Source organism: Chamaea fasciata, unplaced genomic scaffold (assembly GCF_029207755.1).
Source record: "Chamaea fasciata isolate MVZ Bird 193981 ecotype frontalis unplaced genomic scaffold, bChaFas1.0.hap1 SCAF_1, whole genome shotgun sequence".
NCBI classification, from domain to species: domain Eukaryota; kingdom Metazoa; phylum Chordata; class Aves; order Passeriformes; family Sylviidae; genus Chamaea; species Chamaea fasciata.
Genome location: NW_027094086.1, coordinates 83,080,621 through 83,099,400, shown reverse-complemented (window position 1 = coordinate 83,099,400; position 18,780 = coordinate 83,080,621). Strand labels below are relative to the sequence as shown.

The following is an 18,780-nucleotide window of genomic DNA, read 5'->3' as shown; positions in this document are numbered from 1 at the left end:
TTAGGGGCACCAGTACAAGCAGACCATGTGTCCTGAAGAGAATGATACCCAGCAGAACATTCTTTGCAGGCAATACAGGCTAATGCTTCTGGACAGTCTTAATTTAAAATGAATGTTACAAGTGAACAAGATGCTATCTCCTAAAAATCAGAGTAACAGCATCTTTTTTTTTTTTCTTCTTTTTCATTTTAATTGCTAATGAAAATCCTTACATCCAATAAATCACTTGGCAACATCCTCCCAAGTATGCAAGCTTCCTTTAAGATCTCCAAACATACTAAAAAAGCAAGCATGTATGACAGGACTCTTCTCACCAGCACTGAGAATACATATTAACCTACTACCTGCTCGAATTCTGCCAGGGCACAGATGGAGAGCTGCCTTTCACATGCAGAAGGAGGATATAAAAAGTACCAAGTGCACAAGTATTTTTGTGCCTGCCACCAAAATCAAGTGAAAGAAGCACCTCCTCCCTCACAGTCAATTATAGCAGTATACCATAAAAGTAAGGGTAGCGTATCAAGACACTGAGAAACCCCTCAGGAGGCCTGAAACACCTGATTGTGCCTAATAAACACTAGTGAACAGAAGAGACCTGTGGTTTTAAGAATAATTACTTTTTTAAAAGACCCAACAAACCCCAAAACAACAAAAAATTCAACCCAAAAAACCCCCAAACAAAACACATACACCCCCCCACAAAAAAAAACCCAAAAAACCCCCCACCCCCAAAAAAACCCCAATCAATAAACAAACAAAAAATCCCACCCACACTGCCAAGGTCAAAACAAATAGCAAGGAAAATGCACATGCAGGAGGGAAAAGTTTCCTGTGAATTAAGGACTACACATATGCCAGTGAAAATATGTTATATAACTGGGCCACAATACTCTTCAACTACTTAGAATTTAAATTTGAACAAGAATGCTACCATGCATGATGCCTGAATACTAACATGGCAAGAGAACATGTGCCCATCTTGTCTGCTGGGTTTTACACAAGAAAAGCTCATCTTCCACTAAGTTTTGACACCATGCATTAACTCTATAAAACATATACATCTTTTCCCCTATGAACCAGAGCAATACTACACACTGCTTCTTCAGGAGGATTTCCTGTATGCAACTGAGCAACTCTTAAAATAGAGGCATGCCCCTTTTTTCATTGTCTGCTGCAGAACATAGACTCTTGTTTTTATCTGTGAGAAATCATCATTACTCAAATTTTCACCTATATTTTGAAAATCTGCTGATTCAAGCTGAAAGTAAACTCACACTGTAAATTTTCCTTGCTTGCACAACAGATGAGGGTTACTATTCCAGCATCTGATCTTAACCATTTAAAAGCAAGCAACATGAAGTAACTGCTCAACTCCAAAAAGTAAGTCAATCCTCCATGGAACCATTTGATGCTCAAGAATAAAAGAGACATAGAAGGAAACTTGGAGCTGGTGCAGTTTCCTACAGGACATGAGCAAAGTTCAAGGCAGCACCACTGTCCACAGGTTATCGGGTTTACTCCTACAGCTCCTCATCACACTGCAGAAGAAGGGACAAAGCACTTGGGAGAATTTCAGTTATGGATGACACTTAAACCCCAGGGCAAGAAACAAACAGGTAGACAGGACAGAAACTGAGGGTCCCAAAGCAAAGGAAACAGTTTCTGTGCAAACAGAGTGAGAGATGCAAGTCTTTAGCAGTTTTAATATGAAAAAACCATATAATTTCTAGCACAGAAGCAGACAGATATGAAGGGGAACAAGAAACAGTATGTGAAGAGGTAAAAAGAAGCACAATGGCAAAGACAGACCCAAGCAGGATGAATGCAACAAAAAGATATAGCAAGAAGCTACTGGCATCTCATCAGTGGTATAAAATATGTCTTTTGGCTGAATCTAATGTCAAAAGTAAAATGGAATCAAACTGGCCCAACAGCGGTTACACCAGACTAGCAGACCCCTCCAGGAGTTACAGCTGAAAGCAACTGCACCAAAATGGGTAAAGTCACCCTCTTCAATGAAGCAGCTATTTCTGATCTCTTCACACAATCTGTTACTTTCTGATCCACTGGCAATAGGGAACCGTGTTCCTTAAAAGAGATTCCACTTCTGTGTATTATGGTTTTCACAACTAGAATAGTTCTGCTCCTTCCCCACTCTGTAAGGAAACTTACTTCAGAAGCTCTAGGGTTTTGTGATCCAGGGCTAATCTGGGATTTCCAGTCAGGTCCAGCTCCTGCAGTTTTGGAGGCAGGTTTTCAGGCAATGTGACTTCACTCAGTTCATTGCAGCTTAGGTCCACACACTACAAAAGGAAAGCAGCCAAAAAAGCAAGAGAATTCAGCTGACATCAAGATCATACAAATTTTGACTAAATGTGGTAATGCATGTTTCATGAACAATAAAGGCTGCAATCAAGACCTAAGACCATTCATTTAAGTAAGTGGTTCTTACAAAAGAAATTCTTACATGGCATTTAGCCATCTAGCCAGATGTCTGGGACACCTAGAAATATGTTCCTTCCATTTCCATCCCTAGTCAGGTGTCATCTTGTTACAAAACCAGTAAGTTTGTCTGCTCTTCACAGGGATAGTCAGTGGATTTTCAAAGTGATTTAGAAAAAATGTTATTAATGAAAACAGTCTCTTAACAGACAAAGGAAATGGAGATAAGTACAGCTGGGGCATCTAAGCCACTGGCATCAGGCTCTCAGAAATTCAGTATTTATTGAGGGACGTTAAAATAAGCAGTTTTATTAATGTACGTGGAAAGGAGGAGTAGAGGGGGGAAAATATTAGAGCAGTTTTAAACATGGTTTTAATCGGTGTCATCTTAGATGGATTTGTATTTAAATACAAAATTAATTTTAAAAAAGAGTGAAAAAATAAACTTTAAACATTTCAAAAATACAAAACACAAAGAAACTTGCAGGCTATCCACCAGCTAAACACAAATTAGCTAGAACGAGTGCACTAGAATGATAAAATCTCCAAACATTGTTTAAAGCTGCATATCCAAATGAAAGTCAATACACAGGGAAAAATAGGGTATATGAGAATAAAATCAAATCTCCAAACTGCTACAGGATGACTAGTGTAGTATGCCCTAAAAACTGAAGAAAAAAAAAAATTTCTGAGACGACAGAGCAGACTGGTATTTAACAGAGGACAGAAGAACTATCCACATCTTTCTGAAAGGCAATTTTCTACTTTCAAGTTGCAAAAGTGAAAGACTCTAGAAACTTTTAATAAAAGAGCTGAAAGGGGCAGAGGGAGATTTTTTCTAGCTGCACATTTTGACCATTATGTAATTTCCATCAATACAAGAGAGGCACTTTCATTTTTGTAGGTATATTCAAAGACACCAGCTCCTCAGCTGGAAGCAGACATAAGATAACCTAGTAAATCCTGGAAAAGAACAGTCTCCAAACACTTTATTAAATAAGCGCAATGAAAATAAAAAATTTCTGACCCAAATCTTGAATCCTGAGATTGTCTAATATGGAGGCTTTATTATCTATGAAGAACAAACTGCTGACGTTATCTAAGCCCGATAAGGAAATCAAAGTTTAAAGCAAACAAAATAGTAGAAAGCGTAGCAGCAGTTATTCCAGCTTCTTCCCTCTGCACAACTCCTTGCTGCTTCCAGAGAGCCAGTAATTGCTTTGCAGATTAAGGAAGCTGCCAGCAGGCCTTGCTGTGTTCAACACCTCCATGGCATTACATATTTGATGGAAGAGCACGCTGGAATGGAAAGTACAAATACCAGTAATTTCATTGTTCTCCTTAAATGCCCAGTGCGCCAAAGACGGTGACACTACAGCAGATGCCTTGGTCCCTAGGCACTAGCAAAGATGGTCTATTTATCAGGTTGGAATTTCTTGGGTGTTACTTGTACTCTTTGAAGAATACGCTAAGAAGGACTTGCTGTGAGTCTGTGTTAAATTTAGTCCTTGTTCTACTCCACAGGCAAGCAGGAAAGTTTATTTCTCATCTTATCCCAATTTCCTCCTGTGTTATTTTAATGCAAGCTGGTTTTGCCCCACCCATGCAGCGCCAGAAGAACTGCAACTGCACACAGGATTTTGCACTGGATGGGCCAGCTGGAAGACAGGGTTTAACAGGGAGCATCTGCTTAGGCTGCTGCTTTCACACCTTTGTAACTGTTGTGTTTAAGGGTGGAAGGGACTTGGGTTATTTCCACTTGTAGCTGAAGGTGGTCATACCAATACTATCCTATTCAGCTTTTTTCTTTTGTAAGGCAAGGAAATTGAAGTCACACAACAGCTTCAGGGAAGAGTCTGCTGGGGCACTGACTCAGGTGTGAGTGCTTCTAGCTCAGCTGTTCACAGAAGACACTTCGGTGTGCACAGGGCAAACCTAACTCGGACAGTACAAATATCTGTGACAAAAGAAAATAAAACCCCTAGAAACGTATTGTGCAAGGTATTTCCAAGGTCTCCCCTGGGCTCTTTGAAAGAGAGGACAACACACAACTTCTGTAGCCTTGACTGTAGTGTGTAAAAAAGGCTGAGAGACAATTATATCTTTAAAACGACCTTGTGTCATTTTTTCCTGGAGTTACTGCAATTGTAAAAGCATCATCATTTACACTAATCTTCCTTCTGAAATCACTTCAGACAGCATAGTAACTGCTGCTACTAACTGTTCCAGTGACACTGACACCAAAAACATAATACGTCAGCCTCTCCGGCTAATTAAATACAGAAGCAGAACAGCTATTACCTCAGGTAACAGAGTTTCCCCAGGAGTTTAGAGTGAATGCCACTTCAGTTAAAATTAATCATCAACTATGATACAATCACAGAGGTGACATTAGACTAGATGACTTTGTGCTTTGCAACAAACAAGATTATTTCACCGAGTGACCAAATCCATAGTTAAAGAAATAAATTCTGCACTTTGGCATATTTTGAATGCTGCCCCATAGCTAAGAAGGAACTCGGGTAAGGGCAAGAAATGGATACAGGCAGGCAGCACATGCCCAGCCTCCAGACTGATAAGCACCAACCCTGACCCTGAGTTAAAGAAATCGCCCAAAAGCCAGTATGTCCAACAAGGCACCTTCCCACCTGGCAACTACATGAACTCATCTCATGTAAGTCAAAACTAGGCTTGAGTACGGACCAGGCATTTTCCTTCCACAAAGGTGGAGTCAAAGAACACTTTTCCATCCTAGATTAAGCCACACTTTATCCCTGCATCCCCAAAATACTTAGTGACGTCCACATCTCTTTCTTCTGCTGAAGAGAACTAAGCCATAGGGAACCAGCAGGAAGAAACTGCCAGCTCTTCCAAGAGCATTTTGCTGCCCAATGTGGCCAAGTAGCACTTTAAATATGACACTTCTTTAAAGCATTTAGTTTTCCCCAAGACATACAAACAAAAGGAAAAGGGTGACTGTTCCCTGACAGCATGTTTACTTTTTTTTCTTAATGTTAACACCACCCTCATATTTTAAAGAAATGTTTACCATGCAGAGCCTTGCTCCCCCACCCCAATTCTTCCTCTAAGAGAAAAGGCTTTATTTCTGATTGATTCTAAATGGCCCTCTGCTTCCTCTGGCCATTGTTCCAAAGAGGGAGGAGTATTCAAATACCCAGGAGTTTGTTTGAGATTTCCTGGCTGAAACCACAAAGCTCATCTTTACATATACTCGCTTGTCCAACAGAATTATTGCTCCTGGTGCTTTCCATGACCCCAGACACTGAGGCACACACAGCAGGCTGGGAACTTAGCCTTTTGACTTCACAAAGTGCCAGAAGGACACTTAAGTTGTTTTGAGTCCCTGAATAGGTAATCAGTTCTCAGCCTCAGAGAAGGACAGATTTTTCTGCTGTATCACAAGATTTGTATGCTGTGAGACAACCGTCTCCCAGCTCTGTCCAGCAGAAAGGGCACACAGTGCAAACTATTCTGCACCAGAGCCAGGCAAGAAGCAGGAACTCAGTTCACAAAAGGTAAGGAGGAGTGTTCACAGTCTGGTCAAGTGAAGAATGCCTCCCTCAAAAAGAAGCATTGGAAAAAGTAGAGAATTACTTCTGGAAACACAGACAGGAGACAGATTAGCTAATCTTCCTGCAGAGCAAAATATGACTGCAATTAGCAAAATGAAAGTAGATTGCCTGAATACTCAAATCCTGTGCTCCCCAAATTTATCTCTGTTGCTGAGGCCTATCCTGTTCTGCAGCTTCAGCGGTTTTTAAGACATGCTCTAAACAAAGTCCATTCCTACAAAATCAACTAACTGCCAAGGCAGCAAGAGTTAATTACGCACAGCTCCGGCCAAATGTTTAAGTCATATCAAAACAGACTGAGGAAGACAATTAACACTTATCTGGCAGAAAAGATACAGTGTAACCAAGGTAAGTCTAAAATCAGATTTTGAGGCTCCTCTCTGTTCCACTCTGAGGCTGTACAAGGGCAAATATTTTGCCCATGACTTCAGAGGAGAAAGCAGCTGTCAGATCCCCATACTCTCTGAGAATATACTATCCCACAGCAATGAGAGACCCGAGGGCAGAAGAGAATTGGTAAAATTGCATTATGTTTTCTTCTTCCAAAGCACATTCATTCCTTACCTTTATTTCAGAAAGCTGCATGACTTCTGGGAAGACTTCAATGCAGTTGGAGTGAGCAATGACAGTGTGCATACGTCTGCAATTCATGATGGTTGTTGGAATGGCTTTCAGTTTGTTCCCACTAATATCGATTTCCTCCAACTCTTCCAGCTTGGCCATTTTGCTATGAAAACAAGAATTTGAGAATTTTTCTTTCAATAGACACATATTTTATGTTGAAGTGGTGATAAGAGCAATGGCTTTTGTTACTTTAAGAGAACAAAATCACAGCCTTTGATTCTTGTTCACAGCAGTGCCTGTCAGCTCTCCTCATGTCAGATGCTAACGCAGTTGTGGAATGAAATGTGTAGCTCTTTTGTCAGCATTTGTTAATGCTACCTTTCAAATTACTTATTTTGCTTGTATCTTCCCTGCTCACCTGCTCACTTTCACTCTTTCCTCCTTTCTCCCCCTTTCTATCAACCCTAGTTTCTCACTACATCTCTCCACCTCACGTTTTCCCCTCCCTCTCCTAGCACCCCACTCAGCCCTTCCCCCTGAATTCACCTCTGTCCCTTCTCCTTGCTGCTGAAGCCCAGCTGCTCAGAATATCACACAAGGACAAAGATGTCTCTTCCATTATTTATTGGCATCTCTTTTTCGAGGTTGTACCCCATCAGTTTTACAGCACATCTTACACTTGAAAGATTTCTGATTAAAACAGAGTGAACTGAAAAGCACAGAAATTGCTGCCAAGGCAGAATCTCCTTCTGGAGTTGAGAGGATTTTTCCCTAGTGGAGTTCAGTCCACTTCCAGAGGACATTTCCAGATGGCTGTGCTCACAAATCTCTTGTGAGAAGAAGCTCATCAGGTGTAAGCAAAGTTACCAAGCCAGGAAGAACAGAAGACATCCTTGCTTGACTTCCTAAAGCAAAGAGTGACCATGCTGAACTAGTCCAGCTGAAAAGAGTTTCAAGCACCATGAAAACTCACCAAGTAACAAGCATCACTCACTTGTCTGTCTTGCCAGAGATGGTAGCAATGTGCAGGAGGGCATGAGTGGGGGAATCCACCCACTGCTCTACCACTACACCCAAAATGCAGCCTCTGCCACCACATTCTTGTGCAATTCAGTTCTCACTATGAAAATACTTCATGATGCCCACCCACCCGTGGGCCAGAGGCAGTGAAACAAGTTCCTTACCTTGCAGGGAAGCTCTGTAGGCGATTGTAAGCCATGTGCAAGATTTTCAGGTGTGGGTGGCCTGTTAACAAGGGTACACATTTATCTGTGAGGTTGTTATTGGTCAAATACAACTCCTGCAAGATGCTATGGGTTTCTTCAGAAAGGGTGGCTGGAGGAAGCATTTCCAGTTTGTTGGCAGAGGCATTAAGAAATCTCAGGCTGCAAAGAGAAGTTACATAAGGGGGTTCAGTCAAACATCCTGAAGGTTTAGCCCAGAAGTATAAATAGAAATCTCTATTTTTAAGAGTTAACTTAAGATAGTCATAAGGTAAATGTCAAAAGCAACAAGCTGACGACTGACCAGAAGTCCAGAATTACATGAGCAAAATTTCTGATCGTATTTTTAATGACCACATTTTTAAGAACGAAACATCAGCAAAAGGTGCATCGAAGTGCCTCTGTCTTGTTATCAAGAGCTCAGTATATCCAGTATCACTACAGCTGAAGCGACAGGTAAGAGCAATAACAAACCACATCATTTCCATACTCATTACAGGTAAAAACGAGTTCTGTATTCATCATCAATGAACCATGAGAATTGCCTTTCAAGTGACTAAGCAAGACAATGGTAAAAAAAGCCAGCCAATTTTTCAGTATTTTAAATATGATCTAAGGTGCAGACAGTATTTTGTTTAAACCTCCAGGCCTGAGAGCAACTACAAAATATGAAAAGTATTCTTTGAATATTTGGATAAAAAAGGATGCATCAATCACAACAAAAACCAAAATCTGAGAGCAAGCAGTAATCTGTGTTTTAGATTTTAAAGAGAGACTGTGCTAGTAGCAAATTAAATTTTAAAAGTTACATCCTTGCTTGCTGATGTGCGTAGCAAGAGAGCCTTATCTCTGCGTAGCTTTTCTGAGTGCCCTTCCCCTGCTCCCCAGCGCAGCATAAGCCCGTGTTTTTGCAGTTCCACCACAAGGAATGGCTGAAGGACCGCAGAAATGGAGCTATTCTTTTTCCCCCAGAGGCCTTTTCCAGGGTGAGAACAAGACTTGCAGAGGTATAGGCACCACCCATTCCTGACAGCAAAGTTCTGCGGGCAGAGGATTGATGTTCGGGCAGAGGATTGATGTTTGTTAGGGGCGTGTGGTGATCACAGCAGCACTGTAGGTATCTTGACGGCTAGAACTCACACCAGCAATTCCAAACAAACGGAAAAATAAGGCTATCTATCCTTTAGTAACCAACTCTGGTATGACCATGCCTTTTCAACAGATATGGGACCTCTCTCCCTTCTGTTTTCAGAGAAGGCTGCCTTGGAGCAATGCAGAACAAAGGGTGGGCTTGCCAGCCTGCAGCGACCGTGTTCAGACCAGGCTGTCCTGCCCCTAACCAACTAATGGGAACAGGCAGCTGCAGTGGGCAAAGCTGCATTCAAGAAAAAAGACTCATAAATGTGCTGTCTCAAGCCTGTAAAGCCCACTGACCAGGACACAAAAGGTAGGTGCGCTCCTGTCATCGATCTTAAGAGAAAGTGATAAAATATTGACGGCTGCTCCCATGCACGCAGGAGTCCACACTGACCTTTAAGGTCTATTAATGAATGAAGTGGATTTGCAGGAGTAGCAGCTGGTTCAAACTTGCTCAGCAGTAAATAAGGGTCAGACATGCTACAGGAGTCACGTGGAATGCCAAAGGATTAAAAAAACCCCGCTATTTCCATCAGAAGCAAAAGCCTCTCTGCACTGCACAGAACTGAAACCAGGTTAGCTGCTTCATACAGACAGAGGAGTCCACTTCAGAGAAATACAGTTTAATCCTCAGGCTCATTCATTATTCACAAGGGTGCTAAAAATCCAGAGGAGGAACAGAGGAGAGGAAGGATTAGTACAGAGAAGGAAATAAGCAGCTGAAAGAGGTTTTTAATTTATTTATTTATTCTAAAAAGATGCTCAGTTTCACCCTTTAGCTACAAACTAAAAATATGCTAAGCTCATTCAAGGCTGGATCATTAAGCCAAAGCATACCGCATCAACAGATCCTGTGCTTAATTAAACAGCAGCAAGTACAGCTATTACTCAAGTATAGACAGTTACTACTTTGGCAACTTTAATTTAATGTGCACGGCAGTCTTCCCTCTCCACACAATAAAGCACTTTGATTAACATTAAAGCCACGGTATTTTTTGTACCATTCATAGTACAAAATGGTCATCTTCAGCTCAAGCTGGAAATGCTTAAGTAACAATTAGGTTTAAGACTGCTGGGAAAAGTGAGTTGCCACAGGAAAGACGGGGATAAGAGGTGACAGCAAAACACACCCTGAGAAAAGTCATGCTCTTCTAAAGAAGAACCTTTATCTTAGTTGTGTTCTCACAAGCTGCATGACAACAACCTGGAGTGTTCCACAGGTACCAGCAGCCAAAGAGGTAATTTAGAGAGCATCGTAGCCTATGGCTGTGAAGTCTGATCAAGAACAGCTAGCCCAAAGTATAACTAAAAGCTTCAATTAAGAAAAGGTACATTACTCAATTAAGAAAAGGCACATTACTCTGATACAGCTGAAATTAATACAGTGTACTATACTGTAGCCACTTTTAATTCAAAAGAAAAATTATTCATTCTTCTGTTTTTAATAAACTTTCAACATTGGTGAAAAGTAACAAGAGATTTCAAAAACCTCACTGGTAATAAAAGTGAGTGGAATCTGTGTGTTCCTGTCAGAAGTAAGTTTTGATGCATGTGTTTTCCAATGTGGAAGAGAGAGAAGAGTGGATGCTCTGCATACACTCACCATTTCTCCCACCCTGATCTTTTGCTAAATCTTCCAGGGAGTGATACAATAACACTGGAAATAAATACCCATCATCCTAACCTACAGGCTAGTGCCTTGTTGCGAACAGAGTTCAGGTGACTACCAAAAGTCTTGCTAACACCTCAGAACAGGAACCCTGTGGTAGCAGGGTGTCTCACTTGAAACAAATGACAGTCAGGGTCAGAATAGTCACACACTCATCTGTCTCTAGATGACAGAATTAAATCAGCTTTTGGAAATGAATGTGTTGCTTGCTTACATGTTTTTAGACCAGCTGTTACATTAAAATGGCAAAAAACATTCTGAAATAATAATTCTTTCAAGGTATTGTCTAAATTTAAAAATAAAAATGAAGCAAAATAGAATAGTGACACTATTCTTTGGGCAGAGAACAGAATGAGCCATCAGATTGCTAGTGCCAAAGATTTATCAATTCTGTGCTATAATCTTATGTTAAAAACAAGAAAAAAGAAACAAAAAAAGAAACCCTGGAACAAAAACCTAACAATCAAAAAACTGCAAAAAACAGCAAAACCTAAAACTGTAGTTGCCCTTCAGGTTTTCCCTCACACAGATTTAACTCAGAAGTCCTCCTCCAGGTTATTTCCACTCCCCTATTTCTTCATCCCTGTGCAATGTGCCAGCTGCTACCTTAGAAGGCACATCTTATAAATGCCCTCCAGAGGAGCGGAAATTTACTTGGGCACAACTGTTCCCATCTCTCTTGTGCATGGACTTAAACTGATTCATGTTCCTTGAAGATATCCCACTCACACTGCTTATCAGATGGAAGCAGAATGTCAAGTATTAAAGCTCAGTCCAAAATTAATTGTTTCCCCTTTCCAATTCCACCCACACACTATACCACAAGCTCATGAAAAAAACTACAGCATCACTACAAAGACCTGAATTCAGCAGCCTGCACACATACCAGAGCACAATACAGTCAGGGAAGCATGAATTAACAAGTACTAAGAGAGCGTTGCAGATGAAGAAAGAAATGAAGGCGCTGGCAGAGAGATGTCTGAATTCTTCAGCTTTGACAAGGTGAATATTCTCCTCTGGAATAATAACATAAACAGCGGTCTCTAGCTGGAATAAGTCACCTTTGGTTTTTTGGGGTATTAAGTCCCTTGCTGGACTTAACATCTCCAAAAGACAGAATAAGAAAAGAAGACTGTCCCAAAGAATAGGCCAGAATCAAGGACATGGATTTAATTCAACTAAAAACACCTAATATGCAGTCATATCCATTCCCTATTCATACCCAGAAGATTCTATCTCAATTTGAAATTCTAAGTAGAGCAGAGGAAGAATATCTTCTACATAAAACTGCAAAAAGTTTGGACTTTGCCTATCAATGCCTACCTCTAGCACACACAAAAGCTGAATACAGACAATTGGGAGAACACAGCACCTCTGAATTCCTCACCATTTTCTGAGGCAGCTTGACAAAATTGCCTTGCTGGGTAAGACACAGCCACCACTGAAAAAAACGTAAGCTCTCCAAAAAGCTTAGGAATGTTTGACACTAAGAACAGGAACACAGACAACAGCATTCTTTGGTGAAGCAGCAGCAAATCAAAACCACTGTGTTTAGCTTGCAAGTACTGATAAGAGTTGGAAAGAAAACTGCAGTTGCAAAAAGAGAATATGCAGAGAAATCAACATCTCCAGTTTGGCCCATGTCCCAAGATCTCCATCAGTACAGAGCAATCAAAATACAAAATTTCTTCTTCAGTGCCTTCTGCAGAGGCATGCCCTCAATTTCTGATTGCCTAAGACTAAAATAATTTATGAATGTGGTAGCAGGTGTGTGAGGAAGAATCCTGTAAGCTAAGCATGTCTGGGGGGAAAAAGAGAGGGGGAAAAAAATCAAAGCTGTTTTGCCAGCCTGTGCAGAAGAGAGTACTTCTTTAAAAAACAAATAAAATAAATTAAATGACGGAAACATTCAAGTGAATCCCCTTCCTGTTGATGGACTGCCAAAAAAACCACTTAAGTACTGCTCTCTCGTCAGCTCTTACTTTCTGACATATCTTTAGCTACTTTATTAACTGGGATTTCCCCAGTTTCTAAAGAGACCTGCTTGCAATCCTTAACCTAGCAACAAAGAGACAAGTGCAGCTAAGCATTTCTGCAACACAAGCGTGTGCATCCAACACTCAAAGAGCATTTGGCATTCATTTGACTTGGTTTCCTCCCTCACACTTCCCCTGCATCCAGGATAGGACTGAATCCTTGCATCACAAAGACGAAGCCACAGTGGGTGGAAATGACAAATACCAAACGAGAGAAAATTTAACTGGGTCACCTTCCAGAACTCCAGCAAAAAACCAAACCCAAAACAAATAAATTCAAAACAAACAGAAAATAAAATGAGGTAAGAACAGCTGAACAAAGCTGAAAACAAAAATCACGCAGAGTCTAGACAAGCTCTGTATAGCTGACACTGGCTTAACCACCACAGCTGGCCACTACCAGACACTGCAAAACAAAGCCCAAGGTTTAAGCTGTGCATATCACAGCTACACATCTTCACCACACAAATGCTTTAAGAAGTCAGATGGCTATTTTAAGGGTTGACACTGCAAACATTCATTCTAACTGGAAAGAACACTTAGGCAAGAGACAAACCCTTGCCCATCTTCCCCCCATTTTTAACCCTGCCCGGACACTGTCACTGCTTTTCTACTGCGCCCAGCTAAAGCTCTTGAAGACTCATTGGTCTCATCTGGAGAGCACTTGGTGCAACAGTTTCCATGCCATTAAATGGTAGTTTGCTTGCAAGCTGCTCAAGGAAGGCAGTAAAAAGCCTGTACAAGAACGGGACAGCGGAAAAGGCACCACAACAGATGCAGCAGAGGACAGAAATGAAAGGCTTCAGGAATGCAGGTGCACGAAAAAAGCTTCAGGACTCAGTTTGGGAGTTTTCCCCATCAGCTGCAGCACTTGCATGAATTCTCTGTTTTTCCAGCATATGGTAATGAGAAATGAAGAGATTATCTGGCTGCCTCTGCAGCACTGATCTTGCCAAGAAAATCCCCACCCCTCAAGAGAAATCCTTGCTAACATGATCAAGATGTGCATACTTCCAGTGCAATAAACAGAACCAAGTTCTATCTCGGTCAGAAAGATGTTTCATAGGCTAGCCCTTAATTTCTCCTCGACTAAGAGTTTAAAATAGAAAATTAATTAAAAAGCAGACCAACAAAATATCCCTAATTATACTCCTCAGCAGAAAATTACACGTTTTCATTGTTTTTCGAAGGATTAAGGCAAAAAAAAAATCACTGTTCACAGATTCCTTTATGAAGAGAACTGATGTTTTTCAGTATTTGGGGTTTGGTGGGGTTTTTTTGTGAAGTGATATTCTCTCTTTGTGCACCAGTGCACTGATTTCCTTTCCTTCCTCAGATGTTCTAGATGTCAAAGCCCACCAGTGCTTGTGCTGAAGTTTGCCCAAGGCACTTCACACCCACTTTGTCAAATATTCAGGATTGAGAAAGAGAAAGCATTTATAATTCACAGCATGAGACTTCATATCCAGACAAGATATCATCTGTCAGTTGCACAGACCTGAGTACCTTTCAAAAAAACCAAACCAAAACAAACCCAAATCTTTTCAAGGCTGTAAAAGGCAAGTCATTTTATGCAGAGATAAAGGTTCTGTAAGGTAAAGTGATTTGTCCAATACTACATGCTGGGTAGAGACCATGGCACACCTCTCAGGAGAACCAGTTCTCTTGGCACGTCTGGCAGTACAGATTGTGCTTCCCAGGGAATGCTTGGAGAAGACAAGCATTTTACCTTTTCAAAAAGCAAAACAATCTCCTGAACGCCTTTCCAGACTCATTTCTGTTGACACTTAGCTGCTGATAGATGCAAGCATTTGGAAAAAAAAAAAAAAGTGAAGAAATTTTATGTAGGAAATTCCAAACTTAACACTCTGACATTGTACACTGCTATATTAACCTGTACTGCTGTTTTCCTTCACAGTTCTCATTTTTGCAGCAGTCATAGGAGAACCAGGATGGACAAGCCATACCATCTTAAACCAAGTTAAATGGTAGGGATCAACAGGGAAAATGCTAGCCAAGCTAACTGCTTCTACTATCATCACAGGCAGGGGAGGCTGCATTGCTGATGAGATGTCAGAATGGGTAAGCTCTGTTTATCTCTTGTGATGGTGCATGACTTTGTTAAGACCTGTGGAAGACTTTGAAAACACAAACCCTCTACTGTTCAAAAGCTGCAGAGGGGAAAGGGGAAAAAAAGTCCCCAAGCCTGAAACAGCCACTTAACACTGTTACTCAAAATATTCTACCTCTTTTCAGCATATTCCTAGTAAACTTCTGTGAATCTATCCCTAATCCTTGTTTTAGCTTGTAGTTGTTCATTTTGGCATTACAAAAAAAACAAACAAAAAAGCCAACAAACCTCTGCCTACAGATGAGCTGCAGCACAAGAAAATCCAGGTTCTCTCTCTGCCAAAATTGCACTATACTACATCCCAGACCTATGATCTGTTTTTAATACATATTCTGCAAAATTATTTCTCTCGTTGCTTTCAAGATACCAGGAGCTCTCTGAAAATTACTTAAAGGTTTATTTTCTTTTCAAGCTAACAGATTCAACTTGGGACAGTTAAAGAGTTTATTTAGAAAGCAACTCAACCACCAACCTAATTCTCCAAGTCAGTTCCAGGAAATTTAACCAGAGGCTCATGACAGAATTAATACCAATATAAGAGGAATGTCTTTGCAATACTCTTAATTGGGAAAGGAGCTCTGCCAGTGAGATCACCACACCACCACATCTTTTGCTTCTGCACCTCTCAAGAAAGCCAGGGGCTATGCATTCCTTTTGTCACAGCTAGGATCAGAAATAAAACCCCACAGCACACAATCTCACTGTCTGTTAAATTATACATGCATTGAGCACTCAGAAATCCCATGACTATATGTGGAAGTGAAGAGGTGCAAGGAATGCTGACACCAAGTGGGGCCAGCCCATCCACCATCCCCATGATGCTACAAACCTCCTATATTCCAATCATAGACACTTGAAGGATATGTTCATATTCAGAAAAAACCCAAAACCTTGAAGACTCTGATACTAAAGAAACAGCAGCACAAAAAAAAGAATCCAGAAAGCAGATCAAGTGGTGACACCAGCTAAATTAGTGACAAACATTTAAAAAGCATTAAAAAAAAATCAAAAAGCAGGAACAGGGGAATAACTGAATTATTCTGACAGCCTTATGCACAGATTTTGTTTTGTTTGACCGGTATAAATAAGTTCTAGCCTCTGACTGAAGGGGGAAAAAAAAGCTTTCACACTCCATCAAATAAGCCTAAGAAAAATGTATTTAAAGAAACTGCCACTAAACCATTTCAGTATATGTAGTAGAAAATAGCATGTGCTTAACTCTACAGCTAGATTTCAAGAAGTAGGTGTTCAGCAGGAGCTTGGTGGGAAAAAAGAAGCAACCATATAAGGAAACAAAGCCAGAATAAAAAGAATGTGTTTTGGTGAGTTGGGTAGACATCTGTTCTTACCACACAAGTCTTGGCAACTTTCAAATTAGGAGAACCTCAGATTACCCTTTGAACCAGGAAGTAACAGGCCAAGCAAGGTTCACCACAAGCAAGTCAAAAGGATCTCATTTCCTTATAATTTTACCTGTCTGCTTTCAAAAGCAGGTTAGATGGCAGTTCCAGGAGCTGGTTGTGCTGCACGTCCAAGACCTCCACCTGCGTTCGTTCGAGCCGATCTGGGAGCCTCCCTAACATGTTGTGTCCTGCCAGCAGCTTCCGCAAGCTACTACTGTTAAACAACCTGAAGAGATATCAAAAACACCAAAAATGAGAAAAAATTTAAACTGAAGAGTTTCTTTGATAATTTAGATATGGTATCATGGTTCATTACAAGAAAGTGATTCAGCCAAATGATTAGCAGACATGGTATTAATTATGCACAGATCCAAGAATGTCTTCCCACTCTCCACCAACTTTTTCAAAAGGTTTTCAGAGACAGGGAAGGAGGTTCACAGATGATTCAGGAGTGAAAGTAGTGACAAAGGGTTATTTTATGGCACTGTATAAAACATGAATATAGAAGTACGACAGTGAAGGAGGTAACTGCTAACAAAGGCTGCAGAAATCTGCACATGTAGGATCCCCCTAGCTAATGCAAACACTTCAGAAGTGGGGGTGAAATCACCAGTCACCCCACAAGCTTTATAGTGCTCTACTCATCATGTGCTGACTCATAATCCAATGCAATTCCCCACCCCCACAATTTTTCTTTTCTGTTAATACCAGACTTACATAAAGCCTCCTTTCCAGTTCTACGGCGAATGAAATTTATCTAATCGGCTTTACTTTCTTGAGCTTTTACAAGCAATAGATGACCTGGAGTCCCACCCCCCTGCTCCATTTTTTGTGGGGCTGGGGAGAAGGGAAGGGGAGAAGAGGGCAACATAAAGAGAAAAACAGCTGTTCTGATCAAACAATATAGCTTAAATTCACAGGATAAACAATGGAATGAAGGTATGCACCTAAAGACACCAAAAACAGCAACTCTCAATTTTGAACAGAAACCACTTTCAGCAAATTAGGAAAAAAAGATTATTCTTTATCTGCCACATGTCTTACATCTGTCTTACATGCCTGCTACTGTACTGTTTAATCTGGTGAGCCCATGCAACATGCTGACCTGCTTCAATCAAATACTCTCGAATTATTCAGCATTAAAGCAAAAAATCTTCTTCTCTCTGTCACAATGACCCAAATACACATAACAAGCCTCCCTGCCCCGTCCCTACAATGCATCAGGTCATGGGATTATTGTGCCAGAATCATCAATCAAGTACGCTGAGTATTTTCCCCTTGACAGATACCGTCACTCCCGTTATCTGCATGCCAGTGTTAACAGTTATCTCACTTGGCTGGATTGTCTGAGTTATGAGCATGGATACAAGTCAACAGCCAGCCCTATCATTCCAGAAGGCTCAACACGGGGTGAAAAGACTTACCAAAGCAATGAGCCTATCACGATATTTGTTATTTAACCATTTTTGGTTTACTCTATTTTTACTTGAAAATCTCTCACTTATAGATTTGCCTTTGTATTCTATTTTTTGAGACCAGCTGATACTGTCAAACACCAGATATCAGGGTAGAAAGCAGAACTGGTTGACAGCAAAAAAAAATTCCCTTTGAGGTTTTTTTGGGATGGCTGGGGGCACTGTCATTTTAAAATTTTTTAAAAAGTACAAATCGTGGCAAAATCCTCAGAGATCTCCTCTTTCCATAATTCAGAAGAACTGAGTAAATCTTTGAGGTGTTTTTTTTTTGTTTGTTTGTTTTTGTTTTTGGTTTTTTTTTGTTTTGTTTTTTTTTAAATTTGCTTTCTCTTATTTTTCAAGTCACACATGCACTCAAGCACTGAAGGACCTGGGCTGGCTGAAAAGAGGTAGAAGAGTGTTTAACTAAACAAGCTCCTGATGAGCCTGGGACGCCTAGTTCTCAAGCTGGGTGGGGAACCAGGACGCTGGGACTGATCTTCCATACAGGCAGCTTTCCCACTTGCCCAATTCCCACTGGAAGCTTTGGTGAAATCAATAAATTCTAAGGACAAGCACGTCATTTATCATCAGCATCTTCTCAGAAAACATGGTTTGGTGTAAGCATTCTACCAATTCCTTTTCTAAGCAACTCTTCAAGAGAATACAACATTGAATACAAATAGATCTTTTAAAAAAACAGACAAAAAGGAACAAAAACAAGTATCTGTTCACTGATGGCAACAAGGTAATTTTGGCAACTCCTAACTGAAATATTTCCTTTCTCTTTGGCAGTATGATTTTTATGGATTTGTTCTGTTTAGCTAAGACCAAGTACTCTTTTTGTTATTTTTCAGTACTTTTAAAGCTAAAGCAGTTGCATTACAGTCCAGGGGACATTTTCCCTTTTTCCTTAATTGAGACAAATGCTGGTACAGAAACCTCTACCTCAACTGCTCTGACTATTTGTCTTCAAGGACTATTTTTCTGTTTCAAGAGGAAAAAACACAGCATCAAGTGTAGTTTGTTTAGATCAGATGCAACCTTCACCCTACCAGGAATATGCTGGTCACTCGAGGCTTGAACATTTGTGTTTAAGTGTCACAAGCAGCCTCCCAGGAGAGCCCT

The 18,780-nt window shown here is 40.6% G+C and overlaps 1 protein-coding gene across 1 annotated transcript in view; it reads right to left on the bottom strand.

Annotated features, from left to right (window-relative positions):
• PHLPP1 (PH domain and leucine rich repeat protein phosphatase 1) overlaps window positions 1-18,780 on the bottom strand; it is a 133,687-nt gene that overhangs the window by 9,047 nt on the left and 105,860 nt on the right. The window contains exons 10-13 of the mRNA XM_066186770.1: window positions 16,269-16,424; window positions 7,784-7,984; window positions 6,600-6,762; window positions 2,173-2,303 (exon numbers count right to left, since the gene is read on the bottom strand). Of these exons, the coding sequence (XP_066042867.1) occupies window positions 2,173-2,303; window positions 6,600-6,762; window positions 7,784-7,984; window positions 16,269-16,424 (651 nt within the window). The remainder of the gene's footprint in view (window positions 1-2,172; window positions 2,304-6,599; window positions 6,763-7,783; window positions 7,985-16,268; window positions 16,425-18,780) is intronic.